The 25,146-nt window shown below is 37.5% G+C and overlaps 1 protein-coding gene across 1 annotated transcript in view; it reads left to right on the forward strand.

The window, feature by feature from the left end:
- Positions 1–25,146, forward strand: part of LOC124614042 (integrin alpha-PS5-like) — a 586,089-nt gene that overhangs the window by 546,403 nt on the left and 14,540 nt on the right. The window contains exons 21-22 of the mRNA XM_047142872.1: positions 12,226–12,310; positions 24,139–24,271. Coding sequence (XP_046998828.1) covers positions 12,226–12,310; positions 24,139–24,271 — 218 coding nt within the window. The remainder of the gene's footprint in view (positions 1–12,225; positions 12,311–24,138; positions 24,272–25,146) is intronic.

Genomic DNA, 25,146 nt, shown 5'->3' on the forward strand with positions numbered 1-25,146 from the left:
TTTTTGATGTTGCTATCTGACTTTGATTTTGCAAAGAAAGCACCAGCTGTGTCTGTACATACTGAATTTTGACTCAGATGTAAATTCTCAATAAGAAGCTTTGTAATCTATTCAGATTCAGTAACATGATACCAGTTTGACCGGTAAAACTGATATTCATTGCTGAAGCAGTAAAGAGGCAAAGTTGCATTTGGATTAATTGTATTCAGTTCACTGCATTAGTCATGGAAAATGTTCATGAGAAGTGATATTTGTTTTGTTATAGATGTGATGTCATCTTTTGATGTTTCAAAGAAACAGTTGAACACAGTATACAGCTGATGCAAGGAGATCGTTCATATATTGATGTAAGAGTGTACCAAAACTCTTTTGCATCACACATCTTTTGCAATATTCCAATGATATGTGCTGCCCAAGCATTGTCCCATTGCCAGCACTGATAGGGGTCAGACAGTTTGTCTCTTTCTGCTAATGACAGACAATGGTGTGTATCATTCTAATTGAATAAAGAGAATGTTCCCGTAGTCAAAGTTGAATATGCTATTTCTGTGTCTTTCACTGATCTTCACTTGATGACTTGGGAATATTTGTGAGATCTCTGTTATCATTCAACTGAAGTGTTGTGTCTGCTATTCCACAAATCTTGCTGTCTTGTGAATGTTGTAGTAAATGGAAAAATAGTCTAGTGAAAGAATAGTATAATTCTCACAACCTGAAGCTTTCTAACTGGGCCCATAACCTGTTGTAGTGAACTTAGGATTTATTTTTATAGCAAGAACACAAAAATTTTACTAACATTGATCTTTTCCCTTTAATATCTACAAAGATGATAACACAGCAGCAAAACTTCATAGAGTAAAAGCATGAAACAGAAGCTCTTAGGAGCACAGGATTTCATGTGACAAAAAACGAAGCAGCACTGTAGGAAAGGACAGGACACATAATAATAATAATAATAATAATAATAATAATAAAGATTTTATTGTCTTTAGGCCATTACAGCAATTGACAACATGAAATGAAGTTACAATTTACAATACAGTGTGATAAGGTATTGACTACTGAAATATTTTAGCTTATATTACAATAAATGTACAGTGGGTCATCTGTTGGATTACTGCATTTTACAGTTGAAGAATTCATTGATATCATAGAACGGGTGGGCAATAAACCATTCATGCAGTCTTTCTTTGAATGTATGTTCAGGAAGATCCTGTATGGCATGTGGCAGCTTATTAAATAGCTTGTGCCCTGTGACTTCATAGCTATTTATTGATTTTGATAGTCTGTGGTAAGGCGTGTATATGTGTTTGATGCTTCTTGTGTTGTAACAATGTACATTTTCTCTACGTTTCACATCTTGTAGGTTCTTCTTCGTAAAGATTAAGACATTATATATATAGAGGTTTATTACAGTCATAATTTTTTGTTTAGTAAATAAGGGTTTGCAGCGAGCCTTATGTGAAGAATTTGTAATTATCCTAATGGCTTTCTTCTGCAATAATAGGATGTCATGTATATGACTACAGTTACCCCACAAGATAATGCCATAGGATATTATACTCTGGAAAAATGCAAAATAAGATGATCTGATGTATGTTTCAGGTACACAATTTCTGAGTTGTCTTAATAAATAAATTACTCTAGATAGTTTACTACTAATATAGTTTACATGTTGGCCCCAGGATAACTTTTCGTCTAAATAAACTCCCAGGAATTTAACAGAACTAGGGTCATCAGATAGTGGCTTGTCTCTTAGAGTGAAGATTATCTGCTGAGTTTTATTTTCATTTAGCAGGAAACTATTTGCTCTGAACCAATATGCTGCATGAGTGAGTGTATTTTCAGCACAGGTTTTAAGATCATTAAGACTGTTACTGCTATGGAGAAAAGTCGTATCATCTGCATACAATACAGTGGTGGATCTAATAAACGAGGGGAGGTCATTGATCATTATCAGAACAGTTCTGATTTATTTGTTTTAGCATAATATACATTTTGCATAAGGACCATGAAGATTAAGTAAGAGAAATTTGTGCTTGTACAGAGGCATATAGGCAGCCATTTTTCCCTCGCTTTGTTTGCTAGTGGAACTGGAAAGGAAATGACTACTAGTGGTACAAGATACCCTCCATCATTCACCATGGTGACTTGTGAAGTACGTATGCATAAGTTACATTAAAAAAGAAATAAGCCAGAGGGTGTAAAATGAAAACCTCTGGAGGGATCATAATGCCACTGCCTACATAATAAGATGTGGTTGCTGTAAGAATGCTTAGAGAAAGGAAACTTAAAAAAAGGAAGAAGAAGAAGAAGAAGAAGGAGAAGAAGAAGAAGAGCAAATGGGTGTAGCATATTACCTTATAGTGGAAGGAGCACAAGAGTGGAAGTCATGGAATAATGGCACAAAGGTTCTGATGGCACTGCATGTGTATTGTGATTCTGACTCTCAGCCTGACCTCTGGGGCAGTTGCTGACACTGTAATTCACCAGTCTTCTATAATAAGGGCATCTGCTTACTGGCTAATGGTAATGGTAATGCTACATGGCATTCCAGACCATGCATCATTGGCCAAAAACATCTGTCCTTCCCTGAATCACTTGTGCCTGATGTTGACTCTTGAAACAGATGTGCCATGCTCTCATTACACTTTGATAAATTTGATGAATAGTGATATATTCTTTTCATAATATTATTAACATACAAGTAACATATGTAAATAAAGAAGATATATTAATGAGGATGAGTTTGGCTTGGATTTATTGTTCAGAGTTTTATTTTTAATGTGCTCTTTCTCATAATGTAGGTAATTTTCATAAAAATGTAGTTCGTCCAAAAATGTGGATAATTGAACTTTTTATTGGAATATGCAACAGTAAATTTCTAGTGAGATAATTAGCGGTTCAGAAGTAACCAGTGGTGTTTGTTACTTTAGCCATTTTAAATGTCTGAAGGCTCATATTCATTATGACATCTGCAGAACATGTGAGAAAAAATGAATGAATGAATGATATGCTTCCAAGGGCAAAACATGCTGAGCTGAGTTTGTAGCATAGTTTATCTGTATGCTGATTACATTTTAATGAGAGTGAAAGAATATATTGCTACTGACTAAGGACAAGTTGAGATACAGACAGAGACAACAAAAAGACTGCTGTACATTTGAGCTTTCAGCCACAAGGCTTTTTTCTAAAGTGGAGACACACACACATTCACACAAGCACAACTCCCAGATACATTACCACTGTCTCTGACTGCTGAGGTCGAACTGCCGGAGATAGTGGCCAAGCATGTGTGAGTTGTGCCTGTGTGAACTTTTGTGTTTTTTCTACTTTAGAAGAAGGCCTTTTGTCCAAAACCTCAAATATACAGCACTCTTTTGTGTTTTTTGTACTTTAGAAGAAGGCTTTGTGTCCAAAACCTCAAATATGCAGCACTCTTTTCATTGCCCTAGCCTGTAACTCACTGTGTGAGTAGGAATCTATCTTTTCCATAGTATTGCCATTATTCTATCCTGTATTTTCCATTGTGTGATTACATTTTAACTTGGTAGCATACTGGACTCCAAGAAATTTTACATTTACTTAGTTGTTTCATTTGCTTTAAGACAATTAATGCCTACTTTTGGTGAGTGCAGATCATTTTTGCTTTTTTGAAATAGCATAATATGAGAGTTTGTAAGATCAAAAGCTAAATTGTTATTTGTGAAACATTTGTAGTTATGTTTACCTATCATAAGAGCCATGTCTGGGTACATTTTTGAGTGCTGCTGTTTATTAGTGTGCTTGTATCATCAGCAGATTCTTTAATTTTTAGTTGTTCCTTGAAGTCATTGAAAGATCATTTATGTCCGTTGTGAACAAGGGAGGGCCCAACAACAATCTTTGTTGAACCCCATTCTGAGGTTTGTGTCATGCATGTAACACTATTTGTGAAATCTATTCTCTAATTTCTATTATGAGTGTGACTTCAACCACATAAGAGGGATCTCACTATTGTCATAATACATTTGCTTCCCAGGTAAATTTTATGATCCACACAATCAGAATCTTCGCATAGTCACAAAACATGTTAATTGGATAGTTTTTTTTTTATTTAGCTCTGCCAGGACTTCACCTGTGAGGACTAGTATTGTTTTCTCTGTGGAGAATCCATCATGAAAGTCAAACTAAGAGGACATAGGAAGTTCTGCTCAGTGAATTTAATCAGTATTTAATTTAAAAAAAAAACTTGAAATGAGTGCAAGGAGTGAAGTAGTGAAGTAGATCTATAATTAGGGTTAGTTCGTTTATCTTCACTTTGGGGTGTTACTAAAGCATATTTACACTGAAGAGCCAAGGAAACTGGTACACCTGCCTAATATCATGTAGGGCCCCTGCGAGCCTGCAGAAGTGCCGCAACATGACATGGCATGTACTTGACTAATGTCTGAAGTACAGCTGGAGTGAACTGGCACCATGAATCCTGCAGGGCTTTCCATAAATTCATGAGTATAAGAGGGTGGAGATCTCTTCTGACTGAACAGAACATTGCAAGGTATCCCAGCTATGCTCAATAATGTTTATGTCTGGGGAGTTTGGTGGCCAGTGGGAGTGTTTAAACTCAGAAAAGTGTTCCTGGAGCAACTCTGGACATGTATGGTCTGGCATTGTCCTGCTGGAATTTCCCAAGCCCATCGTATTGTGCAATGAACGTGAATGGATGCATGTGATCAGACAGGATACTTACGTATGCGTCACCCGTCAGAGTCATGTCTAGATGTATCAGGGGGCCCATATCACTCAAACTGTGTATGCCCCACACCATTACAGAGCTTCTCAGCTTCAATAGTTCCTGCTGACATGCAGGGTCCATGGATTCATGAGGGTGTCTCCATACCCGTACATGTCCATCTGTTTCATACAATTCAAAATAAGACTTGTCTGACAGGTAACATGTTTCCAGTCATCAACAATCCAATGTCAGTGTTGACGGGTGCAGGTGAGGCATGAATCTTTGTGTCTTGCAGTCATCAAGGGTACATGAGTGGGCCTTCAGCTCTGAAAACCCATAACAATGATATTTTGTTTTATGGTTTGCACGCTGACACTTGTTGGTTGCCCAGCACTGAAATCTGCAGCAATTTGCAGAAAGGTTGCACTTCTGTCATGTTGAACAATTCTCCTGTTCTTGCAAGATCTTTTCTAGTAACAGTAGTGTTGGAGATTTGATGTTTTATCTGATTCCTGATTTCACAGTACACTCATGATATAGATGCACCTGAAAATCTCCACTTCATCACTACCTCAGAGATGCTGTGTGCCATTGCTCATGTGCCAACAATAACACCATGTTCCAAATCACTTATATCTTGATAACCTACCATTGTAGCAGCAGTAACCAATATAAGAATTGTGCCAGACACTTGCTGTCTCATATAGGTGTTGCCAACTGTAATGCCCTATTCTGCCTGTCAGGGAATATGTCCTGAGTCATTGAATATATTACAAAATAGCTTACGTGTGATCCTGTCAAGTCAGTTCAGTATTTTAATATTCTGCTTGAAACACCATCATAATAATTGCTTTTTAGTGACTTGATGAATTTTGTTAAGTTGTTAGAAGTTGTATTTTTTTGAGCTAATGTCTACTGCCAAAGCATGCATTCATTGGCTACGCGAGTAAATTAAATCTGACTTATTTTCTTTATTAGTGGTTGTGATGTTTATTGCTGTTGTCAGGAAGTAATTACTATATTTGGTTTTATATAAGTTCTTCGACTAAATGTATCTGTACTTGGTTGTTTATTATTGGTAGCAAAGTCTCCTGCCATTGTCAGGAATAAACTACTGTATTTGTTGGACAGTGATGTGAAAGAGTCACGACTTGTGGCCAAGCTATTTTCTGGGGCCCAGTTTCATCACATCACTATTTTTGTTTGTTTCTTGTTTAATAATATTCCAATTTCCACATGTATATGTGGTTCTCAGTAATGTGTCTAACACCAGCTGTAAAAGTGATTTTAAGCCACATGGACAAGTTGTTCTCAAAAATTGTGTATTTCATCATTAGCCAAACATGTTTTAAGCTTATATTAAATAAAACCTTTCTCATCTATTAGGTTAGTTGAGTCCTTAACTTACTCCCACCACATAAACAGTAACTTTTCATGTTTTAATATGTTTAACACTGAGACAATGAAGTCTCTCATGATGGACTTGTTTCTTGTCACAGTAATTCCATACAGAAATCCAAGCTTTTGACAATATCCTCCATTGTCTTCATCAGTAAAACAACTGATTATCCATGAGGTAATAGAATCAAACAGATGTAACTGATGTAGTATAGTCCACTGTGGCCAGAGATTACTTGGTGCATGCAATGTGAAGTCATTCACAATTTATTTTTTCCCATATATTTATTGAAAATTATAATGCACTTTCTAACTGCCATTGCCTCTTTAACTATTGAGCCCAGTTGTTTTAAGAATGGGCTAGAATCCATGTATTTTCAAGATAAAATACCACTGTACTTTATTTGCCACTGAGGTTGGTACAACAATGGGAAATGCATTTAGCACACTGTCTCATGCAGCTACTGTTATGGCAGTGCAAGCTGTGCAGACTGTGATTTGACTATTGGAACTTGTGTTTACTGATAGATGAAACAAGACTAAAAAAAATCTCCCACAACAATTAACAGTAGCTGCAGCAACAGCAGACAGCGAAAAATCAAAAGGCTTGTTCAATCAATCAAGCTTTTAATTCAAAAAGACATAACATGCAGGTAACAAAAACATCAAGTTATCTCAAAACTATGCACTTCCTGATTTCATGCATGGAAGATATAAAATATAAAAAGCATAATCAGAGAATAACAAAACAAAAACACATATACAGGATGATTTACCTAACACTTGCACCGAAAATGTTTTGGAATTGGAGAGAGCTATTGTTGTGTGGTTTTCACAGAATGGATTGACAGTCAGGGGCTTCTATTGTTACCCAATAAACAGACCATAATAATGAAACTTCCTGGCAGATATCAGCGCACACTCCGCTGCAGAATGAAAATCTCATCCTAGACCATAACAATACTTAGAACGTGTATTTTTGTGCAGAAATACACCTTTTTAGTTAGAACAATGCCTGTTAACACTGACAGACTAAATGTAGAGTAAATTAGAATGTCAGTGGTGTTTGTTGCAGGATTCTAGAGTAAGTCCTTTACAAAATATCATTATGTTAAGTTGCCACACTGACACTTGTACAATACCATTAGTAGCACACACTAAAGAACAACACAAGTGCATACACTAGTTATGTGGGTTCTGATCAGTAACAAGACAATTGACCATCACAAATTGTGTTCAGAAATGATCATTGGCAGTGGCAACACACATGTCCAGTCTAGTAGGGAATGACTGCTGCATGTGTACTAGCATTTCAGAGGAGATACCCTAGCAGACTGCAGCAGTATGTCATTGCATTCCTTTGGGTGTAGTTAGTATATCCTTGTAGACAGCGTCTTTCAGCTTTCACCACAGAAAAACATCTAAAAGCATCAAATCTGGGTCACAGGCTGGCCAAGGTATGTGTCTGCATCCAGTCCAATGATTTGGGAACCATTTTTGAAGACATACTGTGATATTTCATGAACTATGGGCTGTATGGGTGTCTCTTTGGTGCCACAGCTTCATTTTAGTCTACAGAGGAACATCTTCTAGCATCCATGGAAGATGGTCTGTTAGAAGGCTGCAATACTTGGTGTGTACATTTTTCCATCTTTGAAAAATAGGCCTATGAGCTGATGGTCCACTACTCCACATTACACATTTACACTCCATAGATTCTTATGTTCCACCCAACAAAGCTTACAGAGTTTGTCAGCAGACCAATAGTGCATGTTTTGCTGGTTTGTTTGACTGTGATTGGTATGTGTGACTTCATCACTAAACAAGATACATGATACATCTGGAGTATTCTGTCTTAATACCCATATACAGAAGTTAACATGATCCTCACAATTATTTCCCTGAAGCCCTTGATGGGGAGAGATGTGATAGGGATGGAGCTTATGTCAATGGAGAATGTGTAAGGTACTTGCTGGCTTGTGCCACTTTCTTATGTGACTGCACAGGAGCTAACATGTGGATCAATTGCAACAGCAGTGGTAACATTAATTTGCCCCTCTTCTGTCATTACTTGTTCCCATTCCTTACATTGACTAGGTTACCCTACCACCTTCACATAACTGATTGAAGAGGTTGATAAATAATTGCTGAGATGGTTGACACCTGTTGGGATATCTTGCCACATACACTATACAGGAATGAACTGCCTTTTTCCTACACCATTCGTACACCATGAGCAAGGTAGCTTTTTCTGCATTGGTAACTTGCATCATCCACTAACAACTTACTGCTTGGACTGCCACCCACAACTGACTATCAAGTCAAGGAACAAACAAGCACACTGTAAGCAAATATAACGTTATTGTACCTAGCAACTATGCAGGCTGAATGGCATAAACAATTGTCAGTTAGGAAACTTTTCAAAATATGACATCACATAAATGACTCGCACTAGAATCCTGCAACAAACATGGCTGAAATTTTAGTCTTTGAATGTCTGCAGGCATTGTTCCATTTAAAATAGTGTATATTGGGTGTGGGGTGGGGGGGGACTTTTCTAAGTATTATTACAATCTGTTTGTTTGCTAACTATACGGTGATTATAATTAAACTTTCAAACTGCTATGGAAATGACATAACTGGTCAGAATGACATCAAATTGCTTATCGGAGAAGGGGAAAAACGTATCGCAGAAGAAAAATAAATAGATGGCACTGTAATCATCATAATTTAATAGAGATTGACTACAAAAGGCAAATGAATCAGCCTAAGGTGCATGTTAGAGGTTGAACAAACTGTACTACTACTCAGTGTACAAGGGTGTACAGGTGTGATACTGTGAGTTACATAAGCTCATCCACCATGGCAAGGTCATATCACATCAGATGGAAAAAATCAGTTTTTTAATGTTCTGAGGCCCAAAACCACATAAAAAAGCATCAATCACATTGGTTTCTAATTATCCTGAGGTCAAAGGCCACATAAAAACCATCAATCACACCATTTTTAAGTGTCATAAACCCAAAAACTGCATAAAAAGCATGAATAAAAATCAAATCAGATTACTAATTTCCATGTGTCTGGTGCAAAACATGTTCAATATGCTGTCCACCATTTTCTGTAACAAGTTGAAACTCAGAAACAGCGTGTTCCACAACTTATCGAAGTGTTTCCGGGGTCATGTTCAGAATGTGTTGCTCAATGTGTGCCTTCAATGCAGTTAAGTTTGCAATTGGACCACTGAACACAACACCTTTCAGATAGCATCACAGCCAGAAGTCACACAGATTGAGATTGGGTGATTGGGATGGCCAGGCTATAGGGAAATGGTGGCTGATCACCCTAGCATTTCTGAAATCGCATTTTAGCAGCCATTTAAGTGGATTTGCATGTGCAGAGGTGTGCCATCTTGCATAAAAATGATCCCGTCCACATGTCCATGCTGCTGGAGAGTTGGAATGATGTGGTTCTAGAAAAGATACTCAGAGCACTTACTGGTGATGGTGTAGGTAATAGAACTGGAAGCACCTGTCTCTTCAAAAAAATATGGCCCTATGACAAATGGCGCCTTAAACCCACACCACACAGCAACATTTTCAGGTTGAAGTGGTACCGTTTGATTTGCATGTGTATTTCCTGTTGGCCATATTCAGCAATTCTGTGTATTGACATATCCTGTCAGACAGAAGTGGGCTTTGTCTATCCACAAAATCTTCCACAGCCAATCATTGTTCACTTCCAAGGAAGCGAGAAATTCTAAAGCAAAGGTCTCTCTTGCTCACAGGTCAACAGGAAGCAACTCTTGCACATGAGTAATTTTGAATGGATAGCAAAGAAGAGTGTTTTGTAGGATTTTATGCACTATGGTCATGGATATTTCCAATATTTTGACTGTTTTTCAAGCACTACACCTTTGCATACCACCACTCATCTCCTCCTACACTACTGTGGCCACTGCTTCCACTGACATCCCTCTACCATGCTGCACACCAAAAGAACCTGTCTTTTCAAATTTCCAAATTATTTCCCCCAGACCCATGTCAGTGATCAGACCAATGCCTTTTTTCAAACCCTTTAGTGTCCGCAACTTCTGCAGAGTGATGTGTGCACTGTCGTCATTCTTGTAATACAGCTTTACTAGCAAAGCATGATCCTCCATTGAGACAGATATGGTGAATGTTGCAGACATGAAAGCAGGGAGAGCTGTGCACCTGGTGAGTTTATACCAACTTCAATGGGACATGCGCATGACAGGTGATTTCATTTATGCATTCTGACACATACAGCACTACCTATTGATCAATTTTCACATTATTTTTTTCTTCTGCCATATATTTTCCTCCTTCTCTGATAATATTCCATTGCAATTTGATGTCATTCTGACCAGTGGTGTTCTACAGCGTTTTGAAAGTTTATCTTTAATTATAATCTGAAAACCACACACCAAAAGCACTTTCCACTTGCACTACATTTACTGTGCATGCTTTTGATGATTCACCCTGTTTATAAAACACAGTGCGCTTGTGTGTAGCATGAAATATTTGATGGTGGGGTTTTTGTAAACACATGCACATAGAAAGTGCAACATAACACTACTTAATTATGTGATTTCACCAAATGTTACATTCACATGGAATGTTATAAATTATCAGGATTCAGAGACCATTATTATCCTTCACAGGACACAACATCTCTTTGACTTTCTTAGGAAATCAAAAGACAGTTTTAATCCAATGTCTGTTTAAGATTTTTCCAACTTTATGTTGCTCCACAGAATGATGGTTTGTAGTCATAACTTCAGAGCCATCGTCATTAGTAATATTTCATATGAATGTGATAGTAATTACATGGGAGAAACTGTTCAAACTGATTCCAAGCTCTGCACCAAATATGGGAATCACAGCAAGCTTAGTAATCTATAAAATCTGCTGTTACTGAACACAAACGTACGAATAGCCACAAACTCTATCCCACACTTCAAATTACTGGGACTATGTCAACAAAAGCTGTTGTGAAAATTAGAATGCGAATTCAAGATTTAAAAGTCTGTAGCAAGATGTAAGACATCTTATATTAGACACACATTGTGGTTATCACAGTAGTTTCTGTGTACCTCACTTCTTATGAAGTTAGTAGTATTTGTTGTAACTGATCACAACACTGCTGATTGCCTTCTGTACAACTGTCTGTATTTTCATCAATTTCTTGTTTTTACTTCTCAGTCTACTTGTTTCTCTTCTATTCTAGAGCACATCTGAGCCAAATCCCTCATTTTAATTACAATATTTCATATTCTGTCATCGAAAACACAATTTCTTTTAGTTGATTCCCGAAATCTTAAGAATGTTGTTGAAATTTCATGGTTTGTGTTTTCATTGCTTAATTTAAATAGTTCTACTAAACAGCAATAATGGATAAATCCATTAACATGAGATTTTACCTTAAATGTGATACTAGATGTTTTCTTCTTCCACAACCCACAAAAAGTAAAAAATACTATGATGGAATAAGTGCAGCTCAGAAATTTCTGTTAACCACCTCAATGGAAAACCAGCGGAAGTTGCAAATTTCACTTTTCTTTTTATTTATTTGATGTCTTCTTTCAGGCTGGAAGCCATTTTCAAATCATCCAGATAGTCAAAATGGTATTCCTCAAAATACAAAAACCATTTCAAAAATATATACATATTATGAAGTGCAAATGAACTGTTTCAATATAGTTACAGAGAATTATCTGTATGTTCTGTAACTGCTCATTTGCACTTAGTAATACACACATATTTTTGGCATGGTTTTTGTTTTTTTGGAAATATAATTTTGACTCTCTGGATGATCTGAAAATGAGTCCTGGCCTGAAAATAGTCATCAAACAAATAAAAAAGTTACATTTTCTGTTGCATTAAAAATTATTATGTCTGGGTCCCTGCCTCAAACTAGTCATCGAATAAATAAAATAAGTTACATTTGCTGGTTTTCTGTTGCATTAAAACTTATTATGTTCTTTCTATTGAATGTGGCCATTCTTCTCTTTGAGTACTTGTAAAGCATAAAATAAATCACATCCAAGTATTATCAGATATTGTTTAAATTAATTTAAATTTTCATAATTACAGGGCCGCTGATGGGGACTAAAAGTACAGTACTGTTTTCCACTACTGCAAATGCTGAGCTTTCATTGTCTAAGGACATGCTAGTGATGTGAGTAGACCTAGTTACTAAGTCAGATTAAAGTTCTAATTGCGAATAACTTTCTTATTGTAAGACAGGTTAAATACCCATGGTATTGGTATTTCATGAGAATATAAGTGGGGTGATATATAAAATAGACCTAATGGAAATACACCTAAAAGATGGAGCATCTTTTACACTGTGCTGCTCTGAACATCATGGTACCATGCATCTTTTGGATATATTAATGTCTTTTTGAGAAGCATTGAGTCACTCTTGTCACTTCTGTGCATAAAAACTAATGAAATCATAACAAGGAGTTATTTTATTATGAATGTCTTAAAAGAGGCTGGAAACACAGCAGGTCTTGAACAATGTATATGCTCCTACAATTTAGTTTCAGTGGTAGAATCTCCACTTAGAGTATTAATCAGTCCCAACACTTTAATAAACAAGATATTTATAAATAAGATTAAATACAAGGACGTAACTGTCTAAAGTATGTGGAATGGGGCCTCCCATGGTAGACAGCTACTAATTGTACTGAGACAAGTAAATTGCTTTAAGAGATAATGTGGATGATAAATAGACATAACACAGAAAATACAGTTGTGGATTGATCAACAGTATTTGCTGCTGTTAATGTTAGCTCCAAAATATATATGATCATAAATGACTTGACAACTCTGTTTAAGGAATTATTATGTAGAAGGGTACTATGAGAAAACCTTTCTCCTAATTTAGACCAGAAAATTGAATGAATCATTAAGACCCTGAGGAATAAAACTCTACTGGACTTGATAAAATATCTAGTAGAGGTTGGTAGGGTAAAGTGGCCAGGGTGGGAAAAGTGACTTGATGTTACCCTCTGTGTCTTCTGGGGTCATAGCTTGTGACACCAGGCCACAAAGTACCTAGTGCTACCAGCAGATGTCACAATTACAGAGTTGATCACATGACAAGGTGGTTTCACCCTAAAGAAAAAGTAATACACCATCAAGGGGGAGGATATTATTTGCACCATGACAGTCAGGTGAGACATCATTATGATGTGTACAGACTGTATCTTTTCTTTTTGTGAACATGGGAATCTGCAAACTTTACAAAAAGGACCTAACCAATGGTTGCGAATGCGCGTGCGTACATGCACGCACATGTGTGTGTGTGTGTGTGTGTGTGTGTGTGTGTGTGTGTGTGTTTGTGTGTTCTAATTCTGATGAAGGCCCATTTGACTATAAGCTTTGCTTGACAGTCTTTTTGTTGTGCCTATCTGCAACTCATTCACCGTCTTTGCTATATGGTGAATAGCAACTATCTTTTCAAAATATTGTCATTATTTCACCCTGGATTTTCCATTGTTTGTATTATTTTTAAGATAGTCATCAATATTTATATTTAAATTACATTCAAAAGGAAGTCAACATTTCTGTCATTTTTAAGTAGCACTGTGCATTGAGCACTTCTGCCATATTTTTATCTTCTGTATTTCTGCATTATGAAGGTAGTTTGGATAGTCATCACTATCCTAAAAATTTAGGTCATGACTAAAGACAAGATATAAAAGTAAAATGTTGACTGTTGAATAAAACAGGTTGAAGATATAAAAGCCGGCCAGGGTGGCCAAGCGGTTCTAGGCACTACAGTCTGGAACCTCGCTACCGCTACTGTCTCAGGTCCAAATCCTGCCTCGGGCATGGATGTGTGGGATGTCCTTAGGTTAGTTAGGTTTAAGTAGTTCTAAGTTCTAGGGGACTGATGACCTTAGAAGTTAGGTCCCATAGCGCTCAGAGCCATTTTGAAGATATAAAACTGCATGGAAAAATAGTCTCTCTGACACACTATACCCTTCAAATTCAAAAAGCAGTGTGTTATATTTCATATTTTATGTGCAATGGCAGATTACTTTGCTTCCTACTCCTTATAAAGCAATCACAATGGAACTCCTGTCTCATGTTGTCTAGCACTGATGATATTATTAGTTCAAAATCATAGCTGTTTAGTCCATGTGTTGCATCCAAACCAACATAGTCATGTCCATATTTCTTAAAGAGTACACTCTGGGCTTTATTCACTGTAATTAACACCAAATCAGAGCTTTGCAGCCTTGGATGAGTTTCACCAACTATGCTTTGAAATTGAATTCATAATTGAAATTTGCGTCACAGGCTTTACAATGACAAATGTTCGACTGGTGACGTTTTTGAAGGGACGCAATTACCTTCAGTTTCTCAGGATGAATCTTCAAACATGCTCTGTCAGAGATTTGTTCTTTTTATACTGCTTACCTCATTCTAACTTCTTACACTTCTTCAGATTCATATTAATATTTAGGAAAAGTCTTTTGGTCTAAAAATGTACTTCCATGTTGTTTTCTAGGGTTTGATACCTTCCTCCATGAGTGACTAGTGCCTGACACGGTGTTTGATTGGGAAAAAAACCCAAAGTGTTCACCCCAATAAGAGTTAGGTACTTCCATATATTATGCATAATACTACTGATCAGATTGACTTGCAAACCCTTTTATCCACCAAGCTATCATCTGTCATTCTGTCCCTTTGTGATGATTTTCAATAAATTAATTTATGTTTTTAACACTATCTCTGTTCTGTTAGGCTTGGCCAAAACAAAAATCTGATTGACATCGATCTGCTCCAGTCACTTGGTTTTGTTTCAGGTACTAGAGAATCAAGATGCCTAGAAAACAAGTTTGAAAATCAGAACAACAGACATGGGATGCTGTTGCGTGGCTGTGGCCACATTGGCCTTGGTAGAGAAAAGTGGCTGCTACGTAAGCCATCAAAAAATGTGTATAGTTCCTATACACTATTATTTTCCTTTTCACTGAAAATATTCTGTGTGGTACATTGTAAAATGTAGATTCAAAATATGCAAGTGACAAGCTTCTGGCAATAACAATGGTTTGCTGAAAATTCAATTTCCTTTAAAGTTACCACTCCCTTACATCATTTGAGCACTGATGTTGCCATATTAGTGGAAGACTTCACCATATGGGAAGCCAGGAGCCATTTACCTTGAGGCTTTCTTCTTTCTTGTTGAAGTTGTACTCCTGTTTGTGTATTTCAATAGCTTCTCTGAACAAGTGGGTGTGATAGCACTTCTCTACAGCCAGAACTTTTATGTTGGCGAATTTTACTACACTTTTTTGGTCTCACACAGCTTCTGCTATATCATGGCCAATTTCGCCATCCACCCCAACCTGCAATGTCACTTATGTTCTGTGATCCTGGTGTTGACTGATTGTCCAGTCATTCCAACAAAACTTTTCCACTTGTGCATGGTATGCGGTATATTTCCAACATTGAAAGTGGGTCCCTTTTATCCTTTGCCAATCTGAGACACTCTTTGATCTTCTTTGTTGGTTTCTAAGCCACCTTTACGCCATGTTTGTGCAATATATGGGCGATTCTGTCTGTCACTCTGCGAATGTATGACAGAAAGGCAGAACCCTCACTTCTTTTTCTGAGGTGTCACTTTGCCAAGTGTTGGCTATGTTGTACCTCTGATATAACTTATGGAGTACCCATTGCTCCCCAGAACACTTTCCAGGTGTTGTATTTCATGTCTGAGTTACTGAAGCTCACAAATTCATCTTTCTCATGTTACGAGCTTACTAATCATACCTATTTTCTGGTGCAAGTGGTGATGTAATATTTGTGCAGGCATCAGCCTGTGTGTGTCAATTTTTGATACATGCTGTGTCCCAAGTTTTCACCATTCCTTGTGACCAGCACACCTAGAAATAGTAGTGTTTTGTTCTTTTCTACTTACATGGTAAATTTTATGTTCGGGTGGAGGACATTCAAGTGTCTTAGTAAGTCACCGAGCTTTTCCTCACCGTGGCTCCTCACAACAAAGATACCATCGACATATCTGTACCACACCTAAGCTTGGAGCCAAGTCCAGTGCCTGAGCTTTGAAGAGTTCTGTGAAGAGGTTGGTTACCACTGGACTAAGAGGACTACCTATGGTGGCACCTCCCAGCTTTTCATAGAGGTTGCCATTCCATGTAAAATAGCTCATGGTAAGACAAGCATGAAAGAGATTTTTGGTGTCTTGCAGGAAAATGGAACCAGTGTGCTCCAGTGGTACTTTTGTAAACAAAGAAACAATCTCAAAGCTGACCAGAATGTAATTTGATGCAAGTTTTAGTTCCTTCAGCTTCTCAATGAAATGGCCAGAGTCCTTTATGCATGTGTTAGTCTTCCCCACTTGCAACTGGAGCAGAAAGGCCAAGCATTTTGCCACTTTGAATATCGTTGAGCCAATAGCAGTAACAGTTGGTCTTAGTGGAATGTTATTCTTATGGACTTTTGGTAATCCATAAAGCCAAGGTGGTAGGGATTCTGTGTTTCCTGTCTTGCTCTTTATGTCCACTGGCAGAGAAGATGCCTTGACTAAGTGATTCGTTTTCCATGTGATTCACTGCATCAGATCTGCATATAGTTTTCAGTATGTCATGGGGTCTAATATGTCCCTGGATCTTCTGCTCATATTCTTCAAACTTCATTACGATGGTCACATTTCCCTTATCGGCAAGCAGTACCAATATGCTCTCATTGGCATTAAGATTCTTCATAGCTTGTACCTCTTCTTTCTTCAGGTTGCAAGCTGGTGGTTTTGCTTGCCACCATATCCTGTCTATTTCAGTGCTTGTTTCCTCTGCCCTTTCATAAGGAAATAGTCAAATGGCCACTTTGGTATTAGCAATGATGTCCTCTCATAGGTATAGTTCTCGGGATGAAGAACTGACTTTTCCTCTTCAATCAAGTGTCATTCTGTGAGCTTGACTACTGTGTGTGACATGTCAGGAACCACCTTGTCAGTCTGTTTTTAGCATCTTGCAAATTGTTTCTTATGTCATTCAGAGCAGCAATTGAGTTAGTTCTTCATGCTCCTGTGAGTGATGCTGTCAAACTTGTCCCAGTTTTCTCAATGCAGTCTGCTGCTTAGTTGACAGAAAATGTCCAATAGTTCCTCATCCATTCTTGTCAAGTGTCTCAGCATTGTACAAATTTGTTCACGAAGGTTCTATCAATCAATTAGCAGAATGCATCAAGATGACTGGGACAAGATTGACAGTATCACTCACAGGAGCACGTAGAACTAACTTGAGTGCTGCATTGTGTGACACAAGAAAAAGTCTGCAAGACACCAAAAGCAGACTGACAAGTCAATTCCCGACATGTCATGCACAGTAGTCAATCTCAATGAATGGCAACTGATGAAGAGGAAGACTCAACCCCTCAAAAAAAGAGGGAATTTTGCTACCACCCGGAGAACTACACCTATGGAGGATGTCATTGCTAATACTGAAGCAGCCATTTGGACCCTTCCTTGTGAAAGAGCAGAGGAAATATGCACTGAAACAGCCAGGATACTGCACCAAGCAAAACCTCCAACTTGCAACCTGAAGAAAGAAGAGGTACAAGCTATTAAGAATCTTAACACTGACAAGAGTATATTGGTACTGCCTGCCAATAATGGAAATGTGACTGTCATAATGAAGACCAAAGGTCATGAGCAGAAGATCTGAGACCTATTAGATCTGATGATGCAATGAAAACTACTTGCAGATCTGATGCAGCGTATCTCATGGAATATGAATCTGTTAATCAAGGTATCTTCTCTTCCTGTGAACATACAGAGGAACCTGCATAGCACAGAAGCCCTACTACCTTGGCTGTATGGATTACCACAGATCCATAAGAATAATGTTTCACTAAGACCAACTGTTAGTGGTCCTGGCTCACTGAAGTACAAACTGGCAAAAACTCTTGGCCTCCCTGCTCCATCTGCAAGTGGGGAAGACTGAAACATGCATAAAGGACTCAGGACATTTCATTGAGAAACTGAAGAAACTAAAACTTGCACCAAACGACATCCTGGTCAGCTTTGATGTTGCTTCTTTGTTTCCAAAAGTACCACTCAGTTCCATTTTCCTGCAAGACATCACAAAGCTCAAGTCTCACCATAAGCTACTTCATGTGGAAGGCAAGCTGGAAGATGTTGTCGTGGGTAGTCCTCGTAGTCCTCTGGTGGTCAACTTCTTCATGGAACATTTGGAAGCACTGGCCCAGGACTTGGCACATTGTAAGCCTAAGACAGGGTATATATGCCGCAGCACAACTGGGAAATCTGGGAAAAACTGGGAATTTCTTTGCCCAGGAGAAAACTGGGAAAAACTTGGGAATTGCTACCCAGGAATTTTTCATTACATTAGTTTTCATTTAAATTTTTGTAATTTTGACTGGTAAGAACTGATTCTCTAACAAAGAATTTTACTGTATCCAACTACTGCAAAATAATATTGCAACAATAAAACATAAATGAGGGAAAAAACCAAAATAAAATTTAAGTTCCCAAGGAAATGTGCCATTTACAACAACAATAAAGCACAATGCATTCACCAGCATCTGCCCACAGCAAAATCTTTCAAAGGCTTTGGGATGGAGACTATGTAAGACTTTGTATAAACTAAACTGCTTCTGATAAGTATGATGTCACTTCTTTACATTAGGTCTGTTTGAGCAATTATCTTATCTATTGATGTAAATATTCATCCTTTCAATAGAGTTTTCAACTTACGAAATAAAAAAAAGTCTGCAGGTGCCGGGTCTGGCTGGGTACAGAGGAAAAGGCAGTACAGTGTTTTTGTTTTTTGTGCACTAGTCATGTACCAACACAAATTAATTTGCATATGCATTATCGTTATGCAAGAGCTGTAAATTGTCTCACCACATATCAGGCTGTTTCCTTCTCACATTTTCTCACAGGCATGACAACACATCCTGATAGTACCCTGTGGCATGAATTCGTGATGAACTAATCCTACAAAGTCAAAAAAAACTATCAGAATGGTTTTGACATTTGACCTGATCGGACGAGCTTTTCATGGCCTTGGAGAACTTTTACCAATTCACTGTGAAGATTGAAGCTTCACCTCAACGTCATAACCGTGGACCCATGCCTCATCACCAGTTATGATTCTTTTAAGGGAAATCTCGTTCTCTTTAACTTCCATCCAGCATTTTTAAGCCATGTGAACTATTTATAACATTGAGTATGGCTTAAGAAAGCATTATCGTAGGCTTCCTGCATCATTTGGTGTGTCTCTGTAAAGGTTTTCTTGAGTTTCATGCAAAATTTGATGCAGACATATTACTCCTCTAACTCTGCCATCTCTAAATAGGCAAACTCTGCAACATGATGTTCTACTCAATACAGCTCTGAACAATAACTGTCATACAACAATGAAGCTTCTGGCAGTTAAACATTAAACTCAGGCCTGTGCACGCATGCCACCCACGTTTCACTCTAACGCACTACTGGTGTAAAATTATGAATGTTCTAGTATTTTTTTAACACACATAATATATTAAACTATTAAAATCTTTTCTACAGAACTATAAACAAGTTGTCTATGTTGGCAAAGAAATGTCCAGTATGGAACAAGTTCAGGTTGGTGTTCTACAGGGATCTGTGCTGAGCCCTTTCCTGTTCCTACTGTTGATTAATGATCTGACCTCATTTATTAGAGCCAATACTGTATCGTATACAAATGACATGATTTGTCTTCACTGTAATACTGTTCTCAGTAGCCTTAAAACTTTGTTGAAAACGCAATTTCTGAAGCATCTAATAGTCTTAGAGCAAATGGATTCTTGCTGAAGAAAAACAAAACACAGAAGATGATTTTTACTGTTAAAATAAGCTTCTAGTTAATAAAATATTCTGGGCTATTGTGCTGTGACCAGATGAATTTCACAGTAGAACTCAATGATTCACCCCATCTGTAGAGGACACTTTAAGCGTGGTCACAGCTTCTTTAAGTGTCTGATTTCCACCCTGGCTAGGTACAGTCAGTAGCAAGCCATGATGTGAATCGGACACTTGAAGTAGCTGTGATCCTCCTCAAAAATGTCCTCTGCATATGGGGAGAAAATGTTAGGTTTTCATGTGGAATTCACCTAACTATGACGAAACAACCCAGATAATTTTATTAAAGTAACATTTCTGTCTGAGAAATTTTACATTTTACAGTTAAGCTTCCCTCAGGTTATTCATATTATGTGGATTTAAAAATTTTCCCATCAAATTTGATGGCTCAAATAGAAATGGGTGGTAGGTGCCCATTCAAAATATCATGGAATGAATTAAATGAAGACCAACTGGAAATTTGTTTGAACATCCAAGTCACGATAAGTTTTTCAGGAGTTTATTAGTTTATTTAGATGATAAATTATCTCAGGGTCAACATGTAAAGTATCTGAGTGGTAAGTTATCTAGAATAATTTATTTGTTCAGGCAACCTATGGAGTGTGTACGTGACACGTATGTTAGAAAATCCTGCATTTCTTTTTTCAAAGCATAATATTATATTGTGTTATTTTGTGTGGAAACTAATTGTGTGGATAAGATCTTAATACTGAAGAAGTCCAAAAGCTATTAAGTTGTAACCATCTCTTATGAAATAAATTAAAAATTTAAAAATATGTAATTTTTTTATCTCGCTGTCTCTCTGTCCATTTGACTGTTAAGACCCCTTCTTCTCGGATACAGGTGGATATATCATATTGAAGTTTATGTCACATACTAAGATACATGGTTCCTTTGTGGTCTAATAAATGCGAGCTTCTAAAGTAAATGAAGTCAAAAAATATGGCCATTATTGTCACACATTTTGATACTGGCAAACTTACTGTTCAAAACATGTAGGGTACCACTACTTCCTGTTAACCTAGAATCATTAAATTTAGCAAGCAGCAAGTTTTCACAGTATAAGTAAAGGGGAAAAATCAGAAATTGTTTATTTATAATTATATCACAAGGATATTTTTTTCTCTGACTGATTGTTTATCTGTCAAGACCCCTCAGGGATGGATAAATTTTTCACATTGAAATATATGTCATATACTGAGGTCTGTGGTCCCTTGGTGGTGTAGAAAGCTTAAGATTCCAAGCTGGTGCAATCAAAAGGTATGAAATTTTATGTCAAATATTTTGATACGCACAAAATCACACATCAAAACTTGGATAAAATCTGATATTGTTAATTATTAGGAAGAAACTGAGTAAACCTTACACAAGGAAATTCTTAAAACTTCTATGAGTTCTGTAATAATTATGTAGATCTAGTTTACAAAGACAGTATGAGTACTTCTGAAAAATGTAGTGAACCTTGAACACGAAGTTTATAAATTGAGGCATGTGAAAGTAATTGTAATACACTGTTGGCCATCAAAATTACAGTATTAGCAAGGATGGTAAATAAGAGAATTTTATTTATTGTGAGTATAGAGTATAGTAGAAAGACTACATTATTTACATTGTAGGTTATCTGGGGGCATACGGAGTGTGAAATTTAGTACACAGAGCTGCAGTCTCTGGCAGCAACAAAGGCTGTGACTGAGCTGGTCATCAAGTTAAACTGGACTTAGATGACTAATACACATATGTCATTCCACAGTGCTTCAGTTTTATGCTAAGGTTCATCAGTTATAGTAGCTGGCGAGTGGTGGTATTCCACCTTTCAGCAGCTCAGGAGAGTGTGTTCTCATTGAGCGAGAGATCTGGCGAATATGCTTTCAAGGCAACAGTGAAACATACTCTTTGATGAGACAAGTCAGGACAACATGTGCAACAAGCAATCTTGTATTTTCTTGTTGGAAGATAATGTCACCGAAATCAAAAGAAAGGATAAAGCTGCCACCATTATTCCTTCATAAATGTAATGGCTGATGCCTAAATTAATGTTTGTGTGAACTAGGGACGATATTTTGTGGACCCAGTTGCAACCCATAGCATTACACCAGGTACAGGGCACATACAACAATGACAAATACGTTCATACAATTTTCATTCACCTCAGAGCCTCCACATACATATGTTGATCATGATGTGGACTTATCTGAAAAGATAACATATCTGTGCACCATTCTCTCTCCTCATATCAGGGGAAGCCACGATGCTGGTTGGTGTGCTGACAATTCATGGCACTCAAGATGTCATCTCACTTTTCACATGGATACTTGTCTTGCTGCAAACAACTCCATTTCCTGTTTCTCTGTGCATGATGTGGCTGTAATTCCTCCACAGCTGAAAGAACACTGAGTTTGTCCTTTCAGGTGCTATTCATGTGGGGCTTTTGAGATCCTGCATGGTGTTGTGTATGATCATACATTCACATAACAGTTGCAGGATCCTGACTAAAATGAGCAGCAATATTTTGGATTGATAAACTGCAGTCTTGTTGGCCTCAATCCTGCAAAACTTGAATTCTGATATGTATTGATAGATATTTCTTTTCCTTATGTGAAGCATTATCCAATCTTCCCACAAACAAATAACATTCAGATGTGTTTTTCCAATCTACATCTATAATCTGCAAACCACAGTGAAGTGCATGTCAGAAGGTACTTCTCATTGTACCAGTCACTAGGGCTTTCACCCGTCCCATTCATGTATGGAGTGTGGGATGAATGATTGCTTAAACATGCTAATTTGTGCTGTAATTAATCTAATACTGTCTTTAAAATCACTGTGGGAGTGATACACATGTGGTTGCAATATGTTCCATGATTCATCACTTGAAGTTGGTTCTAGAAACTTTGTAAGTAGGGATTTATGCAATAGCTTTCAGCTATCTTGAAGCACCTGACAATTCAGTTCTTTCAGCATCTTTGTGACACTCTCTGAGGGTCAAACCAACCTGTGACCATTCATGCTGAGCTTCTTTGTATCTATTCAAAATTCCCTTTTAGTAATATTTGGTGTGAATCCAACAAAACTGAGTGATTTCTAGGATGGGTCACCTGAGTGTTTTGTAAGCTCCCTCCTATGTAGATTTATTACATATCCCTAGTATTCTACCAGTAAATTGCGGTCAGCCACCTGCTTTACGTACAACTCAGCCTTTGTGATCATTCTGTTTTGGAAATGTGGTTTTTGATGAGAAACCCTCTGTATATTCTTTCCTTATATCCTGAATGTAGATTGTGTTCCTTCCATATTCTCTGTGCAGTTGCACTGAAATGCTGATCATTTGCATATCTAAACATGTAGCCACTTGGACATTTGTTGCATGTTACCTACATTGTGTTTTAGTCTTACTGGCCAGTGGTATATTAGGTTACTGGTGTATATAAATAAAATGTTGTTTGTCTTTGATGTTGATATATTTATAACCTCAAAGATAGATAATATATCAAATATTTTTCCAGCTTTCTGTAGTATTATGTGTTTAACAGATGTGACTCTTCAGTTTCTTAAGATGTAGATAACAAGAAATTACTGTACAGTGTATAGCCAGATCTCTGTATCCTACAACCATAATATTTTGTCAGTAAATCACATCAGTGCATCTGATGATGAAAACATGTATGTTTGCCAAAATATTGTGCTTCTGAGACAGTGAGATCTTGCAATACTGCAATGCCTGCGTTATTCTGATTATGATGCAAAGTTCCTTTGGACTTGCATGCACGTCCAAAGGAACAGGTACTGCGGTGACTACAGGTCATAGACACATGATTGATGATGTATGGAAGTTTGGGTTTGTCCATGAGTCATGCACGGATAGCCAAATGGTAAAGCACCATTCACAATAAGTGGGAAATCTGCGTTTGTGTCCCAATCTGGCATAAATTTTCATTGTGGTCATTCCATTCTACAGCTGATGGTTGTCATTATTCACAATTGTTAATACATTTAATGTAGTAAGATCTTGGTTTGTATAGCTTTTAATTTATTTCCATGGACTTTGGTGTACTTAGATATTACATACACAGATAGTTTGGAGTATAATGTTAAAATGTCCACTGTTATTCATAAATTTTCAGGTCAGGCAGAAAATCAGTATCCACAGTAATAGTGGCAGATAAGCCCTATGAATCAGTGGCAGTCTGGATAATTATACTTGCAATCATTGGCGGCATTCTACTGCTGTGTTTGTTAGTATTTGGCATGAAAAAGGTAATATGGCTTTTGGTAAATTCTATGGACTACCTAGAATTACGGAAAACAGTTAAGAATATTGCAATAATATTTTGATAAAGTACAATTTCAATATGATAGTATGAGGGTCATCCAGAAATTAAGTTTCCCTTGTTTCATTGTATGTATTTAGCTAGAAATGTAGCACATGCACAACAAAGCTGTGATGTACCGATCACATGATTGCCAAACTAGTCTAGGCAGTCGCTGAAAATGGTAGCTGGTAGTCTTTCTTCCACCAGCTGTCTAGTTTGAACTGTAGTAAGTTTTATTAATGCACAAAATGTAGTACCAATTGAAATTAATCATTATCAGTGTCTGGTGTAAGGGTGAAGATCATGGAAAAACAGATGGTCCATGACTGGGGTAGGTAATTTTCCAAAGATGGTCAGAGTGTCCACATTGAAAAGAATGGTAGTTGACCATCCCTCTTCAAAGAGTACCTATGGAACTGGTGCAGCAGAGCAGCATTGAGAACTGTCACATAATGACTATGGAGCTCAGCAGCCATTTCCTGCAGATATTGTGATCCTTGTTGCATGAAATTGCCATGAAGCACCTGCTGTACAGTAGAGTGTGTACCATGCAGATACTTAAATCCCTGACACCCAAAGACAAAATTGATTGCTTTTGAGAAGCATTGACATTTCAGCAGCAGTGCCCTGGTGTAAGCTATGAGTTACTTGCCCGGATTGTCATGGGTGAAGATATATTGGTTGCTCACTTTACTCCAGAAACCAATCAGCAGTCAATGCATTAGCTTCATAGTTGATCTCCGGTGAAGACAATGTTCAGATGGACTGTGTCGGGGCAGAAAGTGATGTGCACTGTATTCTGGGACAGGAATGGCATTC

The sequence above is a fragment of the Schistocerca americana genome, chromosome 4, assembly GCF_021461395.2.
Source record: "Schistocerca americana isolate TAMUIC-IGC-003095 chromosome 4, iqSchAmer2.1, whole genome shotgun sequence".
Classification (NCBI taxonomy): Eukaryota; Metazoa; Arthropoda; class Insecta; order Orthoptera; family Acrididae; genus Schistocerca; species Schistocerca americana.